General features: G+C 43.5%; 1 protein-coding gene across 2 annotated transcripts in view; it reads right to left on the bottom strand.

The window, feature by feature from the left end:
- Positions 1 to 3631: 3631 nt before the first annotated feature.
- Positions 3632 to 23312, bottom strand: part of CNTNAP2 (contactin associated protein 2) — a 1157745-nt gene continuing 1138064 nt past the window's right edge. For both annotated transcript variants that reach the window (XM_037385402.1, XM_037385403.1), the window contains 2 exons: positions 16280 to 16351; positions 3632 to 14525 (listed from right to left, as the gene is read on the bottom strand). In XM_037385402.1, the coding sequence (XP_037241299.1) occupies positions 14326 to 14525; positions 16280 to 16351 (272 nt within the window). In that variant the 3' untranslated portion in view covers positions 3632 to 14325. The remainder of the gene's footprint in view (positions 14526 to 16279; positions 16352 to 23312) is intronic.

Genomic DNA, 23312 nt, shown 5'->3' with positions numbered 1-23312 from the left:
GAGGGTTGATAGCCAACCATGGCACTGCAGGAACTTTCCTACAGCTGGGCTTGGTGGAACTCCAGAATAATTAGCAACAAACCAGGAGTGTGCCTTAACCTGAGAAGTGCTTGCCTGGGGAAGAAAGCTGGCAGCCACACCAGGGCACGTAAGGTGGCTTCCAGGAACCATTTTCGCTCCTGCTCCTTCCTCTCTCGACCATCTAAGGGGCTGCTTTCTCCCTCTCATAAAAGAATAATTAACTCTAACTTAATAAATAAGCCTTATGGTTTGAATCCTTGTCCTTTAAGCCTTCTTTACAAAGGGTAGAAAGTATCCTCCCACAAATCCCTTCCACACAAAAATAGCACTTTCACTTCATTTCTTATCCAGCTAAATAAACATGCGCCAGCATCTGGAAACGGAGAAAAGCCAGCAACGGTAACGTGCCTACTGCATCCCGCCATGAAGGATTTGGAGATTAACAGGCTTACGCGGCGCAGCTCTGCAAAGGGAGATCCTGGCTCATTGCCTTCTGAGGCGTAGAGTTTAATAGGATTTAAAATGCATCTTTACCATAGCCCCTATAGATCAAGCCGAGCAGCTCCAGGGGTCCTCAAACTACGGCCCGTGGGCCAGATATGGCCCCCCAGGATCCTCAATCCGGCCCCCGGTATTTACAGAACCCTCCTCGCTGGGGGTTGGGGGGGGAAACCAAGCAGCCGCAGATGACTGCCTGCCACTTCATCCGCGTGCCGGCCCCTGTTTAAAAAGTTTGAGGACCCCTGAGCTAAACCCTCACCTCCACCCTTCCCTTCACCGTGTCACGCTGAGGCACCAAGCAATTCAAAACTGCTGGGTTTAATCAGATCTTTGCCTCAGCTTAATGACCATCAGTAGCCAGAGGGTGCAGGAACCCTTTTCCCAGCTAGTGAAGGTTCCCTCCTAACACCCCTGGGCAAAAGGTGTCAGAAAGAGCCGACCTCCTTCTACAAGCAGGCATGGTGGCCGTGCGCTTTCCCCATCGATGACCTTCACACCTGTTGGAAGAGGGAGGAGTAGCTGAAACTCGTCAGGACCTTCAGGGTTTTCAGCTGTGTCCCCTGACGATGGAAGCTGAGGTGTGTTTGCCACGGCTCATGGACAACCGGTGTTACACCTGCTGTCTGCTCAAGGATCCTAACAAAATGGAGATGTACAAAACAGACGTGCTGAAGCCACGCCAGCTGCTGGCTTCTGCTTTCCTCCGGTGGCGTGTGAGCTACGGGCAGAGCAGCTCTGCCAGCCCCTCTGGGTACTGCCACGCTCCTGGGATTCAGACCGGTCATCAAGGTGAGGTCAAACCCTCCCCAGGGAAGAGATTTCTGCAGCAATACGTCATGAAACACCACAGGGGTAACAAGGTAAATGGGAATGGAGAGGTGTGGAGAGGACAGGCATCTCTGGTTGGTCTTGCTCCGCGTGGGATGGGGACCCAGCGTACGCCAGGGCTCAGGGCAGTGCTGCCTGTAGCACTTCCTTGGTGTGAATGTACCGAAGGTGCTTTGCAACCACACAGTTAGGTTTCATTTAAAACCAAACTAGCACAGGGGAACTTCTGAAAACAAAGCAAAGCAAGCCAAAACCTCCCAGCTTTGACGGGCAGTCCAGCAGAGAAACAAAGCAGACTTTTTCCTTGCCTGCATTGTCTTCCCAGGCCAGCCCTTTTCTTTCATCCTTGCCCTCAGTTCAATAACTTTCTAGACCCTCCTGGGCTGCAGCAAACTTAATAAAGTCTCTTTCAGAGCCTTAGGAAAAAACTTTGCGCCCACCCCGCACCCCAGGAGGTCCCCTGGGCAGCGCCCAGCTCCCAGCATCTGGGCAGGGGAAACCTGCCCCTCTGCCCCAAAAGCTGTAGCTGCTCCGGTTGAAGCTGGCAGGACAAGGTGTTCCCTCCAGTGCTGCTGGGGTCCTGCCTTTAAACAGGGGATAACCAGCAAAGCATCTGCCTGTCTCTCACACAAGAAACATGACTATCCATGGACACTGGTAGATGAGAAAGTCTCAGATTTCTGTAGTACGCATGCAACGTGGGATTGAGCTACATTTGACGTAGGGATGGGTCACGATGGGCTACGATAATGATGGGAACCATCAGTCAGAAGTCAATTCACACAGGGTTGTGGATTTATTTGGGTATCGTGGCTACGCAGTTTGCCTTCAGTGTGTCATTGTGAAATGTGGTGGGCTTTAGGGGCATGTGCATGGATGTAATTGGAACTGTGCAGAGAAATTAGATTTGAAAAATTTCTTGTGCATCTCTGCTTGAAGACAGGGTGAGGTTGTTTCATTAGCAAGCAGAGATAAAGAAAAAACTCCCCTTGCTCAGCTGCTAGGTTTTTTTTTTTTTTTTTAATTAAATAGCACAGCAATTCACTGTTTTGAAATGACTGGTGGTGTGACGAGATCCCACTTGTTCTGCACCAGCACATGGTGAATAGGGATAAAAGAGATGACTAAATACATGAAAACACCTCTGGCCCACAAAGTCCTTAAACTGCACATGGCTGGCAGCCAAGAGGCTCTTCTGAGGAAGTGTCACAAGCACTTTGTGCTACGTCCTTGCTTCGTTATCATCATCCCGAGGCATCTGCTTTTGGACACGACAAACCTAGGCTACAGCATGAGGCGCACCTTTGGTCTGACCTACCCCGAGCTGCATCGCTCCAAGGCTGAAGGCAGCTCCTGAGGTTCAATTAACAAACCCAAGGGCTGTCAGAGATGAGATCCCCTTTCTCCTCATATCCCCATGCAGATTTTTTCCCCCTTCTGGCTGTGTTGCAGGGCAGGGCTCACACAGTGACATGGAGGAGGCAGAGCTGCCTGTGACAAGGAGCCAGCTGAGCTCTTGCACCAGAAAAACCAACCCCCTTGCACAAAGAGGCAGCCGGCCACCACGGCGGCACATGCACCCAGCGCTTCCTGGGCACGGAAGCGTGGTTTTCTGTCCTGCGGGAAGCACTGGCGTCTCTTCAGCACCCACTGGTGTCAGTGGAAGGTTTGCTGGCAGGAGAAGCAGGAGTCCCAGCCCACAAAGCTGTTGCTGGTCTGCATGGGGGCCAGGCAAGGGGATGCCCACAGGAAAAGCAGCCTTCAGGGTGGCTGTTCCCCTAATGAGTAGCTCCATGAGCAATACTAATCATTATCCAAATGCACGCGGTATGTCTTGAGCAGGCATCCAAGCGGGGGAGATATGTGCAGAGTGTGGGGCAAGAGCCGCCTGGCTGCAGCCTGTGCACACCAGCCCTTGCTCTGGAGGGGCCTGAAGCTTCTCCCATTAAATCAACACCAGCTGGATGTGCAGTGGCAGCATCAGTCTGAATTCTTACTAATAATTAGTTTTATCAGATCCTCTCCTATTAATCTCCAGCTAGCCCAGCACTCCCAGCCGCTTCTGTTTCCAAACAAGCTGGATGCAAACTATTCAGAAAACCAGATTCACCTGCCCCCCTCCCCGGAGCCGCTGGACACAGAGATCTGAAGAGCACTCTGCACATCGTCTCAGGCTTTTATACACACAGCCTGCAGAGCTTTATGGTTTGGTTTTTTTGTTAAATGAAGATTTCAAATATTCAAAAGCAACCATACATGCACACGCACAAAAATCTAGTCCTCATCTGGCAAGGCTCTTTTAATGTACTTTTACCAAACCACAGTACATACTTCAAATAAGGCCTAACAGATTATACTCTTTATAAATTTACAAACAGTTTATTCTCCTTAAAGAGATCATATTACTTTTATCAGTCTTGTGTATTTCAATGAATTATATGTTTATTCAAGCATAACATAGCAAATGTAGCCATAAACCTGTAGACTAAATGTCTATAACAGAGCAATCTCAGATACACTCTACTTTCAGATTAAGATTTTTTTTTAAATATACACGTTTTTGTTTAAATAGGGTAACCGCCATATCCTGGTTATGCTTCCCATGGTGGGAAAATTGTGCTGAAGAAAGAAACCTGTGGACTAGAATAACTGCTAACAGACAAGGCCTTGGTTCACCCGCCAGGGAATTGAGTCAGCTCTGCAGGCACGTAACCCTGGGCTTGGAGAGAAGGAGTGAGAGGCTTGTTTTGCTTCCTAAAGGCTAACGGCCCTGGTCCTTTCCCAGGCACAGACCACTCCACAGCAGCAGGAATGAGATGGATGAGAAAGCACAGCAACGTTTCTACCTCGCACCCAGAGCCCCAGTTACTGGGAGGTGGCCAGCCAGTAGAGATGCATTACTCAGACGTGGCATACAAACAAAGTATTGGGAGTGGAAGGAGTAAAGGGAAGGAGTAAAAGAAAAGAGGAAGTTAAATGATCTGCCTCAGTAGCAATTTTGACAGTCTTTTGCTACTGCTATGTTTATGAATCTACTTCTGAACCCTGAACATGTCCTAGTCTCTGCTGAACCCTGAACATATCCTAGTCCCTGCTGACCCCTGTTCTTCCTCACGAGGCTATCTACACCCGTGGCCCAGCTGCTGCTAGCTTGCTAGTGTGCCAAGCCAAGCTAGAGAAACAGGAGGCCCTCACTAAACTATGAAAACCCCAATAGCTTGCTAAAGAAACTGTTTTGGGGCCCTCACACAGATCAATGCCACGGGCTGTGCAAGGCAAGTGTTTCTGGAGTGTCGTATGGCAGTGATGGCTTCAAACCATCTCTCAAAGACTTGAGAAGCAAGTTCCTGCTTGAGCCCAATATATCCCTGCCAGAGAACCAACAAAGAAAGGAAAAAAAAAAAAAAAAGAAGACAAAAAAAGACACTGAGACAAAACCCAAATCCAAACCATGCAAGTTATAGCTGAATAATAAAAAATCAAAATCCAAGCCCATACCCCAAGTCCCTGTTGCCACAGAGACAGCTGGCTGCTTTCTAAACTGCAGAACCAGCCACTCTGCAGCTCCTAAATAACAAGAGTTTGTCAATAATTACCATGCACAAAGTAAAGGCCACTTATAAAACATCTCCATAAAAATATCTATTTATCTCTATATCTCTATTTATATGTCAGTAAGAAGCTTCAGACTGAGCACATCCTAAACACTCCATAGTGTGTGTGTGTGGGGAACCTATTTAATCCCCACAAAATTAAGTGCCCTTGGAGTTGGCATCCACATGTAGGATTAAGTCAGTACAGATCGTTTCCAGGAGGCCTCAGTTAGCACTAGTCAAATAGGGTAGCAGGTTGTCGAGGAGCTGAAGCTTTTCAGGAATATTGTGCCAAATCATGCGGTTGCATCAGAGGAACTCCTGGGCTTGGGCTGCTCAACACATGGTTCAGTTCACTAGGACCGAAGATATTTTACGCGACACCTGCCCAGCTTGGTGGGGCTTGATCCACTGAAGAGTAGAGCAAAAGAAAAGATCCTGCTTACCCATGTTACAAGCGAGATCAACCATGCAAAGCAGGTTTGTGGAAAGCCAGTTCCCTGTGCTTCAGAGAGTTAATGGGAATCAAGTGATGCCTTAGTCCTCCTTATTCAAGTGACTCTGATCCCTTATCTTAAGCTGCTGGAGCTCCAAAAGATCAGACACAACGCAGGAGTTGCAACAGGACAAGTATAGTACCACAGGTACTCCAAATGCAGAATCATTTTTTATTCCTCTCTGAGATGTTGATCCAATGAAAATAATCTAATTCCTCGATGAGAATTTTCTTGGATGTGCTAATAAGTGAAATCTGTAGGAGAGCTGCCTTTTTGCCCCTGTTGAGGTGGACCTTTAAAACTCCAAGAAACTCAAACCACTAGAGGCTTCTACCATGTCACTCCTTTTGTGCCCTCCTTTAGAGGCTGGCTGCCAGTGGTCTTGTGTAGGCTGAGGGTGGATTCTGACATCTTGTGACCCTAAGGAAAATAGAAACTGGCTTTTGCTAGACATTTGAGTGATGGTATCTCTTGGGAAAATGTGAACCAAGCAAAAGAGAGTGAGTACGCTTGCTGGAACAAGGGGCATCTGCCTTGTTTTCAGACTTTCTTTGCCAGACAGCGCTGTGATTTTTGGAACAAATACAAACAAGCTATAAAATAATGCTGCAGATGGCAGAAACCAAACTTTTCCTTTCAGTCACCAAGTACTATAAACAGACAAAACCCAGCTGCAAATATAATAGATGACAGGACTTTAGGCACACAACTCTCCCACTACAACGGTCACATTTTAGGAAGGTGAGAGGCTCTACCTTGGTCAAAGCAGCAAGTGCTGCTGGGGAGGAGTTCAGAGATGATGGTGAAGGGTGATGAATGGATCAGTGAGAGGGAACGCTTTTAAAGTGAGGGGAAAAAAGCCAGAACTGTCAGCCAGTTTCTCTCCATGCTGGCCTTGGAGTGGTGGGTAGGGGGTTTGGAGAGAAGGAGACATGAGATGTGTACAGAGATCTCAGCCCTGTACCAGCAGATGTGTAACAAAAGGGACTTACATTGCGTTTCAGGGTGTACTGCGAAGGGAATTTCTCTTTGCTACCTCGCCCTGCTGCTGTAGTCTGTGTTTCAGGGATAAATGTCTCCTTAGTGCAAGTCACACAAGAAAACTCTACGGACAGACCTTGATTTTGTAACAGAAATAAAACACAACCAGCTGCTAATACTGCATCCAGTGCTTTATAATGGCAAAACATAGACTCATTTTTAAATATTTACCCAAAACAGATTTTTAAGACAAAGCAGCACAGGGCTGTTGGGCCAGCTTGTGAATGATTTATTGACTGTGCCATGGTCAGGCTCCTTCAGCAACACACGAACCATAAGCCAGAGGACACGCAGTTTAGAGAATAAACATTAGTATACAGGGGATGGCTACCTTGTCTTTATTCAGCCAAGTTTATTTATCTCACATACCTCCATATGGGTTTAAAAAAACACACATAGATTTGGCTGGTTGCTGCATCACTAAACAAAGCCATGACCAAATGTAGGAGAGCTGATAGGCTGGAAATTTTCCAAATAAAGCCTACTTCCACATGACATGAGTCATTTAAAGTTATTGCTTTCTGGCTGATTCAAGAGTTTGTTGACTTGCTCCAGTGACTCTTTCAGTCCATCTTAGACAAGAGCCTGCTGATAGCCTACTGTCCTGAAAAAGGAGTCAGTGGGGAAAAATACACAACGGGACGGGATGCTAGGTGATCTCATCTCAGCTGCCTTTCCCACGGAAAGCTGGACCAGAAGGTCTTTTGAAGTCCCTTCGAACCTGGGCTGTTCTGCCGTTCTGTATGATGGGGAACAGGGGACAACAGACAGGGACAGGCAGCAGCACATCTGAAGATTATCTTCCAAGCAAGGCCAGACCAGCAGGTGGAAGAGTTTGGGACCTATGACTCTCTGCTCCCACAGCAGCCTAGAGCAGCTTGCTTAAGTTTCACATCTTCAGCTGTATTCTTGAAACAGCCTGTTTTAAAGCATGTGAAAGGCGGGAGAAGCTCAAATATTCTGGCCAAATAGGCAATGCACACATGGTGATGCACGACTAGCTGCAGCGCTGTAGCTACCCCAAATCTTCAACTGGAAAGCAAGGAGAAACTCTTTCTGGTATAGTTTATTGTTCAGCATGCTAAACATTTCCTCAAATAGTTTCTGCTCTAGTGTCATCCCAGCAACTTACTTTTCTTACTTGTCAGAAAATACCATCTATGCGCCTTGACATGGGTTTCCAATAAGTAAGAATTTCTTAGAACAGCTCTTTGCTAGAATGCAGAATGTCAGTTGTTCAGTATTATCAGTACAAATACCTCTAAGTTTTAATAATTAATACAGTGATACCCTTGCAGACAGCAGAATTTTAATGCTATGAAATCTGAGGAAATAACCATGTGCTATTCCCTATTACCCTATCACACACCAAGCAAGAACATCGAACTATGGCAACACAAAGGGTATGCACTCTTCTCTCATGTTTGTTTAATCCAGATGTTTTACCATTAAGGAAAAAATAGCAGTGGGAGTATAAGCAGGCATTATTGGAAGCTGCTGCATCACAGAAGGAATAACAATTTAGATGCACTAAATTTGTTACTTGCCTCCATGTATATTTGCAGAGTATATCTTACCCCCTTTTCACAGAAGCAGTTCTCGTTGTGCTTTGCATCACGTGGAATAATTGCTTAACTTTTCTCACAAGATGTTTTGAAAATAGAAAACCAGTCAAAAGAAACACTCCTCTGTGAAAGAACCCATTAATACCAAACTTTTCTTTTTTACATGAAGTGACTTTTTTTAAAAAAAACCCTTCTTTTATAAAGAAACAACAAATCCGCCACTTTTCTTCCCAGTTCTGAAGTTGTTGGCACAATCAGTTTTGAGCATAGTGCTTCAAGAATTCTGCTTGTCTGTGAAAGTTAGAGTTAAGTAGGATGTTATAAGAACTGTGTTACAGATTGTTAGATAAATGCTTTTTGGAAACCACGTCCAAGTCTGTTCTCATTTGAGGCACCATATGTGCTTACTACTGTAGAGCAAAGTCTGAGTTTACCTCCAAAATTGTATTTAATTTCAAGAGCAAGTGATTTTGCCAGCACTGCAGACTCATGGATTTGAAGCAAGTTTGGTATCTTACCCACCCACATTATGGCAATAAATACCCAAGAGCTGTAGATATCGCATCCTTAAGAGCCTTAGGTTTCAGGGGTGCATGTGCACACCCACACACTTCGGGCTGCCCTGAGATACATGTGGTGACGGCAAGAAGCAAAGACTCTTCTTTGTGTCACAGTGTACAAGTATCAGAAGGGCTTTAAACTCAAAACTTCACTCCCATCTCTTTGTTCTAGAGCTTTCCTATAGAAATGAAAAATTTTCCTGTAGAAAGTGTGACTCCCCTTCTAGGGGTCACAACAGTCAGTACAAATGAACCATCAAAACATGGTCGCAAGGCATCACGACAGGACTGTGCCGCTACTATATTCCACAAAGTAGGTTAAGCTCTTGGACAGGGACAGGGCCTTGGGTCACTGGTTAAGGCAATTCACACTGCAGACAGAGCAACGGGGTGGGAGAAGCACAGTCCTTCTGACTTGGGTGGCTGCTGCACTGATGTTTCTTTGCCTAGATTTCACGCTTTCCCATTGAAGTACACTTAACATCGTTCTTTTATAAAATGCTTCACACCATGAAAACTCTTTAAAGCCTGATAAGGTAGTCTGTGAAAAGGGACAGAAACAGATCTGTTGAGCTGGGCATGCATTTTTCTTGCCGACTTCCACAGAAGGCTCACATTCATAAGCAAAGGACAGAGCTACGGTAGGAGAGGCAGGCAAACCGCCCACGCTCAGCCATTCGCAGTGTGTAACTCCTGTGAAGCTGGCAGTGCCACACAGCCTGCAGTAACAAACGTGAGCAAACCTGACGACAGACAGCTTGCTGCTATCTGCAAAAAGGCAGGAAAAACCCCAGAAAAGCGGTCACTTCTACCAAAACTCTACTCTCAGACCCTCAGCCCACCTCAAAAAGCACAGATTCACACTGCCTGAGATCCTCCTCCACGACAGCTCATCAGGGCTGCCTGATGCAGCAGGAACATACTTGCACTTCAGTTTCTTCCCTGGTTTCAGCACCCTCTCTTACATACAACTATGTTCTGAAGTCCCTTTTTTAATGTACTGTGGGTCTTTTCTTAAGAGGTCTTTCCAACTTCTGTCCTTTCCAAATTGATTTCCTGGTACTAGAGAAGGAAAAAATATAGACAATGAACAGAATATACAAAGCATGAGGAGACAGCTGTTAATGAAATTAAAACTGTTTCAAACTTCCTTTTTTTTTTTTCTTTTTTCTTTTCTTTTCTTTTTAATTTTTTTTTTATTATTATTATTTACCAATCTGCTTTTCTTAAGAACTTTACTTAAAAGGAAAGACATTCACAGAAGATATTAGGCATACATATCTGTTGTCCTTCTTTCATTCTACTTTACATGCTGTTGCTTTTAGAAGGCAAGGTTTCTGTTTCATTTCTCTAGGATGAATAAAGAAATCTGAATAACAGAATTCAGGTTCTGCTTTTCAAAAATGACACCTTTTCAGGATCACCATGCTTGCTGGGATGTAAAATTGTTCAAGGGAGAAACCACATTAAAATCTATTGCTTGTCAAACTAACATAGCTTCACATTTCAACAGATAACCTTGGAAATCAGATGCATCTGCCATTAAAGGACACTGTTTTAATGAAAATGTAATTATTTACCAGACTCTTAAAACTGAATTCTTATCACTACGGTAAACTTGTACACATACACCACTGCTTTGTCAGTCTTACTAAAATATTTATGATGACCATCCTTTCACGGACATCACGTTGCCTAGAGCATGACGCTGAAATGCTGCCATACCTTTGAAGTGGTAACTGCTAGAAGAGATATAAAAGGTATACGTGATGTTTAAGACAAGAAAAATACAAAGCAGAAATGCTCCAGTACCAATTAAAGACACATATTCCTATTTAATATATCTGAGTTTTCTATCAGTAAATATGGAATAAGCAGTGTGTGAAAGACTTGATTCAAAACTGCCAGATTGGACTGTGGATTTCCCCTCGAGGCTGGGTTGACATCAAAATTAGTTTTTCACCATCTTGGCTCTTTGGAGCTCCACGACTCATTTCCTGGTGGTCTGTGTGTGTTGTGAACGAAGATCCAAAATATTGCTTATATGATTTCACCAACACTGAGAGCGTTAGTCTCCAGCCCAGTCTTGCTCCCTGCTGGCAGCAGTATTGCCATCAATTCCCATGGGATTACAAATGTACCTTTTAGAAACACAACTGGGACACTTCGGTTCCTCCACCAATACCAGAAGCTACATTTTTCTGCACAGTTCAAACAGGTGAAGCAGCTAAAAAGCTGATAAAAGACTGATTATCTTAATATTCTTTGGGGAAAGTAGAGAGTTTTATAAAAGCAGGATCCACTCTCCCCTCCAATAGATTTTCCCACTACAGGTATATGGATAGTACCTGTCAACATGGATTTTTGGCACAAGAGTGGGTGTAACTATAGGTGGTGTAACCTTCAATAATAGGCATGCAGGGGAAGAAATCCTCAGAATACACATAACGCTAGGAAAACACACAAGCTACTTCTGTGAGCTGGCTTCTGCTTCACTCACTGCTGGGCTGCCAAATGACCACTGCCTATAATTAAACATATGCCATTCGAAAAAATGAAATGCAAAGCAGACAGGCAGGAATTCACCTACAGTCACCAAATGCCTGTACAGAGACCAGCTGCTAGTCTACAATATCATGTCTAAGGTCCAGTTTAAGAAGAAACAAGAATTCTAGTAATTAAAAAAGAGTTTCTAGAGTTACAAAAGTGACTGTATCATGAAAATAATGTAAAGACTGAAGATTATCAACATTTTAACACAGCACTAATGAACTTCACATAAAGAGGTCCATGGCGCTCAGTCAAGGGAGAGATGCAGATGCTTGCCACTTCACAAATTTTAAATCTGTTTTTCAAATTTAATAGATGCAGATGCTTGCCACTTCACAAATTTAAAATCTGTTTTCAAATTTAAGACACTAATTTACAACTAATGCTTGTGTAACCGTCAAAGGTTATTTTCCAGAAATTCTTGCTTACAGGGGTATGGGAGATTAGCTGGTAGAATTAGAAAATCAGTGAACAGATGTCAGGGGCCTCACTACCATAACCCAGACAACTGCCCCCAGCTTCACCAAGGACTCGGTTGGGCACAGAGATGGAGCCATCCTTCCCCTCTAGTGCCATGCTGAGGCATGTGGCAAATTTGCATTGCGGCTGCTAAGTCTGTTTCTCCTACACAAAGCAGCAGAGGACTCCAGTCTCTCAGGATCTGTGCGTCTGATCCTCCTCCCAGGCATTAAATTCAGATTAGTAAGTAACTTTTTGCTGCAAACCAAATCCCAATCTGTGCAAACAATGCTATAGTCACTTCTTTGGTAACTTGAAGTTGCAGGCAAGGATGTTTTCGTGAGTAGACTAAAATACCATTAAAAGCAAATCAAACTAAAATAATATAGAAAAGAGAATGCCTTTTCAACCCTACAAAGACTCTGTGATGGCCATGTATTTTGCTGAATAGTTAGTGGTGCAGGCTAGATCCAGCACATGCTGATACTCTCCAAGGAGTGGAGACATCTTACACCCATGATTAAACAAGAATAAGGACTCATCTGTTCAATTAAACACAAGAGAGGGAAAGGTTAATACTGGAGGCAAGGCAAAAGGCTGCAGAGCACGAGTGACAGAGGTGATTCTTATGCCTACCCTGAACCCCTCTGCCACACAATATTACCTGAGAAACTCATTTTTTTTTAAACTGGCAACTTTTTCATATGCTAATTCTGAATCCATAAACGGAAGAAATCAATGGGCTTCATTTGCTCTTTTATCTATGTTCAGTGAATCCAGAAGAGGACTTTAGGCTACTGCCCTTAAAACCCAAACTATCTGACCTTGTCCGTCTGACAAATTGTGCTTATCAATTTCTTGTCTGGTAAGGCTCCAATATTTTCTTCCCCCTCCAAGATACTTTTTTCTTCATTTTAAAGGACTGAATAGAATAATGAAAGATACAAGCAAAAAGATAAGGAAATTATCTGTGTAGTAGACTGCAGATTCAGGTGAAAAATGAATCTTGTACAGAAAAATTGATTACATCTGTGCATACTAAACCCAGCAACATTAAAGACAAAGCAAATCTGAATGTCATGAGCATAAATATTTTTAAAGGGAAATTCTTGGTATTGTTTCCTTTCTTTTAGGAAACAGCAAATGCCCTGCAATACATCCATTCCTTCATTCTGTTCCACTGCCAAAACTGCCCATTAAGGTCTTAAACTCCTACCAAATCAGACCCCTGTAGAACCACGCTCCTCTACAGAGGGCAAGGGAAAGCCATGTTACTGCCATCAAGATATGAGGTCTGCAGGCTGCCCCTCTGCCTCTCCTACAGACCGCCTGCCTGCTTCTCAGGTGACACCTACAACTTGCCTGGTCCAAAAGGGGACGTGGGGTGCGACGGTGCACTTGGCATTGGCCTTGCTGTTCTTAATAATACCTTACAAAGACAGCAAAATAGTTCAGGTACATCTCTGTAGTGAAAAGTAACTCTCCACTGGGCACTGCGTGTTTCTCACGTGCTTTCTGGACAGTTTCCAAGCCTCCTTTGCCTCACCTTCCTCCCTGTGCAAACACTGCCAGCAGAGGCTTTCCCTGCAGAGGGACCAGAACAAAGGATTTAATGAATAAATTGCTATGCTACAGTTGGAAAAAAAAGTATTATGTGAAGCCCACGGGTTCAAATGCATTGACTAGAGCTTTACTAATATTTCTGCAACAGCCTATAAAGAAGAAACAGAAGCCAAGTCTGGCTCTAATTCCCTACTACAATGCTTACACCTAAGTACAGGGTATGCCAATATGCCACAGGCAGAGCTGAGTTTAAACTGGCATGTGCCTCAGGTCACCAGTGCCATAGCCAAAGACACAGGAACAGACTAGGTCTACAGACTCACACAGCACCATCCTCCCTCGAGACCAACAAAATAATAATAATAATGATAATAAAAAAAACCCCCAAAGCTTCCTGTGCTTTATGATCATCCTCTCTGATAGTAGTAGTAGTCATAATAGCAGTATTTTTACATTGCTGATGAGAACTGTATGCAATCAACAGCATGCCTGGGTCAAGAATATGTATCCTGCCAGGGTTGGCACGCGTTGATGACACATTGAAAAATTGGTGAGTCAGATTGGCATTAATCGTCACCCCCCCTGTCCCACCCCCAGCCCTGAACCCCCAGTTCGATCCCACCAAAATGAACGGTGATATGGCCAAGATGCAGGGCTGAGGGCAGCCCAGGGGGAAGTGGCCGGCCATGAAGGAACACAAGGCCAGGAAGAAAGGTCTGCCACTTGTCAGGACAGACCTACCCATGTTTCAAACAGCTTTTAAAAAATGTAAAAAAACCAGCCCCATTTCTCATTGCGGGTATCCAGAACACCTCTAAACACACAGAGAAATAGACAGGTATTACTGAAAATTTTAACCAATGCTGAAGCTGCAAAACTGGTCTTTGTTGTAGTTGTTTGGATACAGAAGGGGCAATTTGCTGTAAATAATATTAAAAAGTATTTTTTCTTAAATGCTTGAGATATTCTTTTTTTTCCTCCAGTCTCAGTGGTATTTTCCTGTCACTTGCTCCTCCAGTTGTGCTGATCTTTTTACCGTACATGTGCTCAAGCGTCCGACACAGAGTGTTCTCTCCCCACTGCAAGAGTCATCCCAGTCCCGCCCTGGCCCAGCTTGTATCCCACCCCAGGCCCCATCCCCGTGGGCTTAGATAAGCCATTCCTTCTTGCTCTCGTCGATGGTCTCCGTGAAGTTGGGGTCATTGTTCATGATGGCGGCGTCGGCGCTCTCAGCTGACTCTGCCCCTTTGGCCTCGTTGGTGTGGTAGGTTCCCTTGTGGCGAAACATGTAGCGGATCAGGAACACTAAGGTGCAGAGGATGGTGAAGATCACCACTGCAATGACACCTACATAGAGGAAGAAAGAAAAGACACAGCTAGTGAGAACACCACCTACAGATTTTGACACAAAGAAAGGATCCCACAGCTCCTCTGAGCCGAACCGAAGCTACATGGGCAGTTAAACAGCACCACAATTCCTTGGTTTCCACTGCTCGAATATTTGTATGTAGTTTTTGCTATAGACAAAATGTCAGTGAGTGGAGTCTGCTAGTGACTTTCATCCCGTAGGTAAACTTCAACATTAACACCTCCTTACAGAGGTGAGCTTTGCTGAGCTCCAGATGGAGGGTTCTGAGTGCTCCCCAAACACGGGGCTGAAATGTCACGGCCTGGGCAGCTCTTTGAGTCACGGATGTATGTCTTCCAGTCAATGGCCATATAGATCCATCACAGCCCCTCAACACATCCTTGAAAATTGGCTTGGCTCACTGTTGGCCTACTCCACCCACTAGGCACTGGCTTCACATAATTACAGATGTAACTGCTTTATCATCATTTATCCTTAATTGCTACCCCTGCGATGTTTTATTTGGAGTTCAGCCCTGTTATGGAGAAGACTCATATATCTTTACCCTCTTAGGCACAGGTAACTATGTGCTAAAACAGCACTGGTTTTGGCCCTTCTCTACAGGCATGAGGATCTTCCAGGATGAAGAGATTATACAATACTCAGGTCAAAACCACCTTGTCATCAGCCTGAATTATGTTATGCCACTTTTGTTAACCGGTGAGTTGGACAGCCAGGTTGTTCAGGTGTGGCCTGAATTTTTCTGAGGAATGCAATCTATCCTTCTAGTACTGTAAGGTTTCAATGTCTTATGGAAAAGTTTTGAGTAGTAATAAAAATATAAATTAAAAAGGAAAAATAACATAGCAAATCAAAACTAAAGCAACTGATCTAAACCTGGATATGGAAACATGGGCTCTTGAGGGGGCGAGGGAAAAAACCCAAGACATTCCATTGCAGTGTGTGTAATACTATACTCAGTGTTGCTTCACATGACAAAAACCACCACCAGAATGTCATTTTATATGCATTTAGAACTGTCTAAAAACTATTAGGCTGATCTTTACAATTTCTTTTTTTTTACATGCCTTCAGAATTTGATGCAGTGGCAAAGTTCTCCCAGGACAGTTATGGTGCAATGCTTCCATACTGCGGGACAGGGCAGGGAAAATTGCATGTGTGCATAAAATTAATCAGGACCCTTATTTCTGGAGGCAGCCGGTCAAATGGAATGCTAATTCAGAGATCAAATTCTGGTATTACTTAACTTTCCCTATCACAATGAATGGGACTCTCCGGCACATAAGTTATAGCAGAATTTGGTCCCTAAAAACCAAGGCAGAATCATGAGGGATTTTTGTCAAGGGTGGGGCAAATAATGTTTGAATAGATTCCTGTTGAATCTGCTATAATTGGAAAAATGTCCTTGTCATTTTATGTAAATTAATTACTCTGTTAACATAAGTAACTACTGCAAAGTAGCTCCCCACACTGATGCTTAATATGTGATTATGAATATCAGTATTTTGATTTGGTAAAAACTGAATCTGAAGGGACAAACTAAGCGAGAACAAATAATTTCACTAGGACAATGTGCCTGAACGGATTTACACAAATTCCTATTTCACTTTGTTCAGATGCAGTTTTCCCACATAGCCTGCTCTTAGCAAATAGCTTGAATATGCTTCCAACTGCAATTCAGCTGTCACAATCATACTGTGAAGTACCTTAGAAAAGTAGACACTTTTCCTACCTCCAATAATGGCAGAGTTTCTGTTAACTCCATCTCCTATAGCTTGACCGTTGTATGGGAAATCGGCACTGGCTGTAAATAGGGAATTAAAGATACATGTTGTAATAGCAGTGAAATTTCACATAGTAGTTCAGAAATACATCCAACATCCTCAGATACAATTGAAAGAAAACTGTGATTCCTAAATATTTAACGAAAGAAGCAGAAAAGTAGAAAATCTTTCAGTATTATCTAATCCCTCAGAACTTCTTGCTTCCTCCTTTTAGTAAAAATAAAATAAAAATAAAGGAGGTACTCTCAGTAAGCATAACTGTTAGCACAGGATGTCATTTTGTTACTCTACTAACATAAATTCAGCAAGTTTCTTTAGCACAAAACCAAACAGAAACCGTTCTTTCAAAAACATGTGATCATACACACCGAGATTTTTGCCTTTGTCACTGTCATCCATAGAAGGCTTCAGAAGCTTCCAGGATTTTGTGACTGCCATTGCATACAACTGCAGGCTCTCGGAATGAAAGAACTGCCATCCCTTTTGCTGCTGCACAGCCCAAGGTAAGCGAGGGGCTGCCTTTTCTGCTGGATGAAGCCACAGAGCTGCTGCCCAAAGAAGCACGTGCCAGCACCTCTGCTACTCTAGGAGGAAGCCCAGCGTGCCAGCTTAGCCACTGCTGGTGGTGCTTTGGTGCTGAGATGCAGCGCTGCGAGTTGGAAGAGCTGAGGCACGGCAGGCAGGCCAGCCCGTGGGAGAAGAGAACCTCCAGCAGACAGATGAGGAGAAGAAACACAGTCAGATGTACCAGCATTCATCTGCCAGTGACCTGAAAAGGAGAGACTCCTTGCAGCAGAGCTGGATGAAGGAATTAGTCCAGATTTAAAGTAGAATTTGGATGGTAGCCTTGGTGTTAACTCCAGGACACATCACAGATGCTTTCCAATGGCAATCTCATCAATTAAACCTATCCTCAGCATTTTCTTTTATAGTCAGCCACAGTGACTAGACACTGCGGTGACTAAGCAAGCCCAGGGAGCAGGTGAGTAGTTGCAATCGTTCCCTTCTTTGCCACTGGTTTATGGCATTGATTTCAAAACAGAGAAAATGGTTGTTAAAAGTAGTTAACTGGAGACAGGTAAAATAATGAAGGATACGAATTACTTCTTGGGTCAGTATTTAAAACCTAGCTGTATTTTCCTTGTTTGATGGACTAGGTGATATTGTATTAATCAGTTGCCTTTACAGGCCAGTGATGAGTTCACTATGCCCCAAAACCGGCTAAGGGAGTGCAACTGGCTTTCTATACGCATGGAGTAAAATCCAGAATAAAAGTTCCTTTTGTGTCATGAAGCAGCTGCACAAAAGAATGAATGGCTTCAGCTCGCCATGTGGCCTGAAAAGAGATTTGGGGCTAGAGTAGCCTTCTGTGTGCCTACTCTGGGGGAGAGTCGGACCAGCTGTGTGTTCAGCAGCTAGTTTTTGGCCGGCCGCCTGCAGGACAGACAAGAGAGTTTCTCAGGGCTCAGTGGAGGGGGCCTGGCCAGCAGTTTTTGCCAGTAGCACTTGTGCCTTTGACATTTGTTGGTGCTCTGGCTTCAGGAAACAGCATTTCTACACCTCTCTGAAACAAACCAGGCTAGAAAATGTAACAGATAAATAAATACCTGATTCTGTATCAGTGGATTTTGCTCCAAAGAAGAACCTTACTGTGCAGGACCGTGAATGTTTCCTACAGAGACATTTTGGCACAGGGTCCATAATATTATCCTTGCAGTGCTGAAAGGGGAAGGGATGGCAGTGGGAAAATAAACCGTAACTTTAAACCTGCCCTGCCTGCACCTGAAGGAAAATCCTAAAGCCAAGTAACACTATGCAGAACAGCACAGATTTGCCAAATCGCAAGGAATTGCTCTCCACCATCCATACGGAGGCCCCTCGCCACAGGAGCAGCACCACAGGCAGTTACCAAGTCCTACCACTTGCCACTTGGTTTGGAGTTGCTCTCCTGTGTCCCCACATAAGAAATCTTAAAATCAGCTATGGTCACAGCTCCTCCTTCCCTTACAACCAAATATCATATTTTATCTTGTCTTACAAGGTTGTTTCAAGGCCCACGGCACTAGTGAAGTGCGAAGGAAGAGGAAAGCTGCTGTTATGGTAGCACGATCCCTCCTGAACTGCCACATTGCAACGGCTATGCTACAAGGCATTCCTGGCAGATGGAAGACCACGGCTTATGACGTTCAATAGCCACTGAAGTACATGGCAGGATAATGAAGAACATGATGCATGATGTGAAGCTACATCCTTGATCGTGTCTGAGAGCTGCTGCTAGGACCGGACCCGATGCCTCTGTTCAAAGGTGCTTTCCATTGCATCTAGTCATCATGCACACTCAGATGTCCATGGGGTTAACAAGCAGGTATGATGCACCCTGAGACTCTCACCTCTGACAAAGAGGAAACAGGAACATGTGTTTGGGGGCAGGGGACAACCTACTTCAACAAGAGTTCACCATCAGATTGGGTAAGTTGTGCTCTGCTGCAACTGCTGGAGAACCAGGAGTGCTGTAGTGAAAAAAATGAATGTAGGTGTCCATTAATCTCTTTTTAAAGCACCTATGGCAGTGCTGGCAGATACTATTGCCATAATTCATGAATTCCTGTTCCATTACCCTTGTGTCAGCAGGAGACCTGCTTTTACATTCTGGGTGGTTTCTGACTGAAAAATTCTACCTCAAATCTCAGCCAAATGTGGGGTTATAGAATACTTTTCGCTGCAAAAGAGACTATACAAGTTTTTTACTGGAAGTATTACTACAGATGGATAGTGGAGGAACAAAAGAACTCGTTGCTTTCTTTTTTAGGTTAAAGTTGCCTTGAAATTCTTCTGGGCAGCAGCAGCTTCTCAAATGATCAGAAATAGCTACAGATCAGAGGTCTAAGAACTACAAAAGGGTAATTTCTGCCACAGCAATTAGGCAGAAAATAACGTATAAGGGTACATTCCTTGACCCTTCAAGGTGAGCTTAACAAGAGTACTGTCACCAACAGGCACCAAGCGCAGGTGTTTCAGATAACAGTCATTCAAACACATGGTGATTTGTCTCTGACCATACTATAGTCACATTCTTTGGCAATATTAAGCAACTTTGTCAAGAAGACAACTAATAAGATTATTTTTTCCATCACTGGTAGATTTCAGGAACCAAGTGAGGGAAGAACACGTTAGAGCAGGCTGACAAAGGGGCAATGGTAATACTGAGGCTCTGGTGAAAGCACAAAGACTATAGATTGTCATTCACAGGTTGCAAAGAGAAACTCCTAAAATGTTTTAAAATGACTGGTCAGACAAAATTGATATTGCTACTAGTGACTCTCATGTTTCATGGGAATCTAAAACCCAGTACAATAACTAGTTCTCATGGCTACAATATGCAGATAAAGTTCAGGATGAGTTGCTCATGGAAAGTGTGTGCCTTCATTTCTCTGCCAGAGCTGGGAACACCTCTTCCCTGTTCAGATTCTTCCATTATCACTGTGGCATTAATTCTAACTATATTTCTCAGCAAGCCCTTTTGCACTGCCTGACACTCGTACCTTGACAGCTTCAAATCACGACTTGCCCACAGCAAACAGGTGCTACAGAGCTGCAGTTACTCTTTGCAGTTAGCCTGCAAAGTCCCTCTGGGCAGCAAGTGGGGTGGTGAGTGTAATATAAGGTGGGTGTGGGGAGGAATACTGCAGGAGTTTTGGTCTATGTACTGTGCCACCTAATTGTTAGCTGAGGCCATGAATATGGAAAAAATCCAGTTTTCCTTTAAGACTTGGTCTACAGAGGTTGCTTTCAAACACCTGGTTCCCATCTGGTTTAGGGACTGCACTGGAAAGGTTTCCTTATTGTAGAAGCTTTTTCTGACTCTCCCCTAGGTTTCTCTGAGCAGCCAGGGTCTCATTTATGTGAATCAAAACATGAAGAACAGAGCAAAGAGCTTTTTAATCTCCCCTGGATTACATATTGGGCCAAGAGATGTGCTGCCAGTTCCCCGAAATCCTCTGCTCACAGAGCTGTGCCAGAGAGCCATTGGTTTGGTGTCAGGACACACCAAAGACCTGCAAAACCTACAGCTAGCCTAGGGATGGATGGAATTGTACCAGGAAATACTAAACTCATCTGTGGCTTATGGACATCACTTTGTCTGGTTCCCTTCCAGAATCCAAGCTGGGCGATGCTGTTCTTTGCACCCTGCCTTCCCACAGCAGGCCATAGGGTTTGCTTCAAACACCATCATCCTGAAGCTAACTGAATGTAAAAGGACACAACATACTTTCCCTTCTCTTTTTTTTTCATGGGCTGCTGTTTACAAGGACATAGTTTCAATAACCACAGAGTAAATCTATGGAGTTTGAACTTACATTTTGCACTTTTCAACTTTCTGTTATTAGTCTCAGGGTAAATGAGGTTAAAGGAACTTTGCAGCACCTAAAAGCTTGATTAAAGACTGCAGCCAAAACCCGTGTTTTGGCCATCAATTTAATGACATTTGAAATTTTAGATGACCACAAAAATGCAGTAGGAGACCTACCATCATCCAGCACACTCAGCGTGGTTATTGCCACAGCCAGATGCAATACAGAATCACTCACTGAATGGAAAGGGGAGATGGGACTGGATAAACAAACCATAATTAGGATTAGATGTTAAAGATGACAGATGTGGTTGATTTAACAGAGTGAATGGTAATTTTGCTTCATTATAGTAGGTGTGATTTTGCATCTGCCATTTACAGGGAACAGCTTTTACAATGGATCTCACATAAAAGCCTTGTGCAAATTCAAAAATTGAAATGCAGAATGACCCCGTTAAAGCAGAAAAGTGGTCCAGAAAGTGGGTGTGGGCAGAGAAATGAGCAAAAGGCTATTCAGGAAAGGCAAGGCGTAAACCAAAACCAAACGGGGAGACTTTTCAGCTAGAAAGCAGCATTGAGAAGTACAAAGTAAAAGGCTAATACCATTCTGACATACACTACCAGGGGTGTCATACACAAGCTGTTGGAAGCAATTTTTTTTAAGTGAACTTTTTCACTGAGTGGGCTAGTCTTAGTTAAAGCACACCCCACTACAAAGGAAGATACAGTGTAGATTTACTCCAAAAAATGAAGGGTGGGAGTGATCACTGGTCTAACACAAACAATGGGTGAAAGCTGTGAAATGCTGGAAATTGAGTTCGTTCAGCCTAGAGCTAACACGTGTTGCAAGGCTGCTCTGACTTTCCGCTCTACAGATGTCCACAATTTTGAGAGGTATTCTCCCATTACTAAGACCAGTTGGGTTTTGATGTAAATATGAACTAGGGAAGCAACCAGAACAACTGGATCTGGTGATCACAAGGTATATAAAACTCCCAGCAATCAGGACATTGATTAAAGGTAGCACAGTGAGAGAACAAAATGACAGCAAAGATGTGAAATTGAACTCCTTCCTCATTCTCTTCTGCAGCCAGGCATCCAAGAAGTGAGCTTGCAAAGAGAGCAAACACTCACTGATACCTTAGGATTCTGACATTAGACCTATTCACTAACCTACTTCTCCACAGGACCATAACAGAGAGGAAAAAAAAAAAAAAAGCAAGCTCTCTGGCTCTGTTTTGTTAAATTATGCCAACTCTGCTGGTTAGGTGAGACTGTACTGCTACGGTTTGAAATTACAGAGCACTCCTTATTACAGGCTGCAAGTACAGAAACTAATTGCTCAACTCTTGATAGTAGAAACTAATGGGCATTCACAGTTGCATTCCCCTTCCTGAAGGGACTAGATTACAAGAGAAACTAAACACATGCACAAGAAATGATGGAGCAGGAGTAAACAACTCCATTACACAGCCCTACTTCAAAGGCGAACATCACAGCCCACAGACTCCAGTTGCCCTTTCTTGCTCATCCCACTGCCTGTGCCCATCCCAGCCACTGCTCTCCACCTCAGGGTAGCTCTGGGAGGAGTTCCCATGACAAGTAAACTACAGCAATTCAGAAAAAGAAGAAAAAAAATTCTGAAGCAGTATTAAAAATGCAATGTATTTTTATACTGCCAAGGCAAATTTTGTATTGAAAGTTCCTATGGTTTTTTTCTTGTAAATAATACATTATATTTTTTTTCAATCTTCTCCAAGCTGAAAACACAAGCCGAAAGAAGGAAAACTACTCCTGCTGCTGGTTTTCTATGCATTTGAGAGCAGATTTGGAGGGAGGACTGTTTAACATGAAGCTCTGTTAACAGTTTACTTAAAGACCCACTGACATCAGCTAAAGTCTGTCAGACTTAACTGAGAATTTGGCTGAAGTTATTTTTAATATTAAACACTTTCACGTTAAAAAAACCCAACACACCAAACCACACCACAAAATATTTAAAAGATATTAGTAACCATATTGTTTGCAAAAGGTCATTTTTTTCCTAGCATGGTATATGAGGTCAGTGATTACTCCCTGAATTTTCAGTGATGCCTCAACTGTAGTGTCAGAGAGTTACAAGTACATCCCTAATACGAACCATTTTTCTGTCTTTATGGAAATAGAAGCCTTCGCAGTCATAGACTTAATATTTTTTTTGGTGAGAGTTACAGGATATTGGAAAAAGCACACCCACATAGCAATTCTGAAACTACCAGAACAGATGTGCAGCTTAGAGGAAAAATTAGGGCTTCTCACTTTAAAAAATGTCATCTTCTTCTCTCTGTCGCCAATAATGCAAATTATTTGGACCGTGTCTGAACACTGGATCAAAATCCACTCATTTCCTCAATCCTTTGCAACTTTGTTGGCCGGCAGGGATAGGGAGGAAACAAAACCAGAAAAAAAACCCTTCACAAATAACAAAAACGTCCTCCAACATGTTAGTGCTATTTCGATCAATTATTTAAACTAAGTTTTGCTTGTATGGGATGTTCCGTTAGATCAAAAAATTTTTTGAAGGGTTGCAATTTTTTTTCTAAGAAATTTTCACTGAAATGTAAGTGTTTTTATTGACAGCTACTGGTGAT

Source organism: Falco rusticolus, chromosome 4 (genome assembly GCF_015220075.1).
Source record: "Falco rusticolus isolate bFalRus1 chromosome 4, bFalRus1.pri, whole genome shotgun sequence".
Classification (NCBI taxonomy): Eukaryota; Metazoa; Chordata; class Aves; order Falconiformes; family Falconidae; genus Falco; species Falco rusticolus.
Note: the sequence above shows the minus strand (reverse complement) of the source record. Positions and strands in the feature narration are given on the sequence as shown.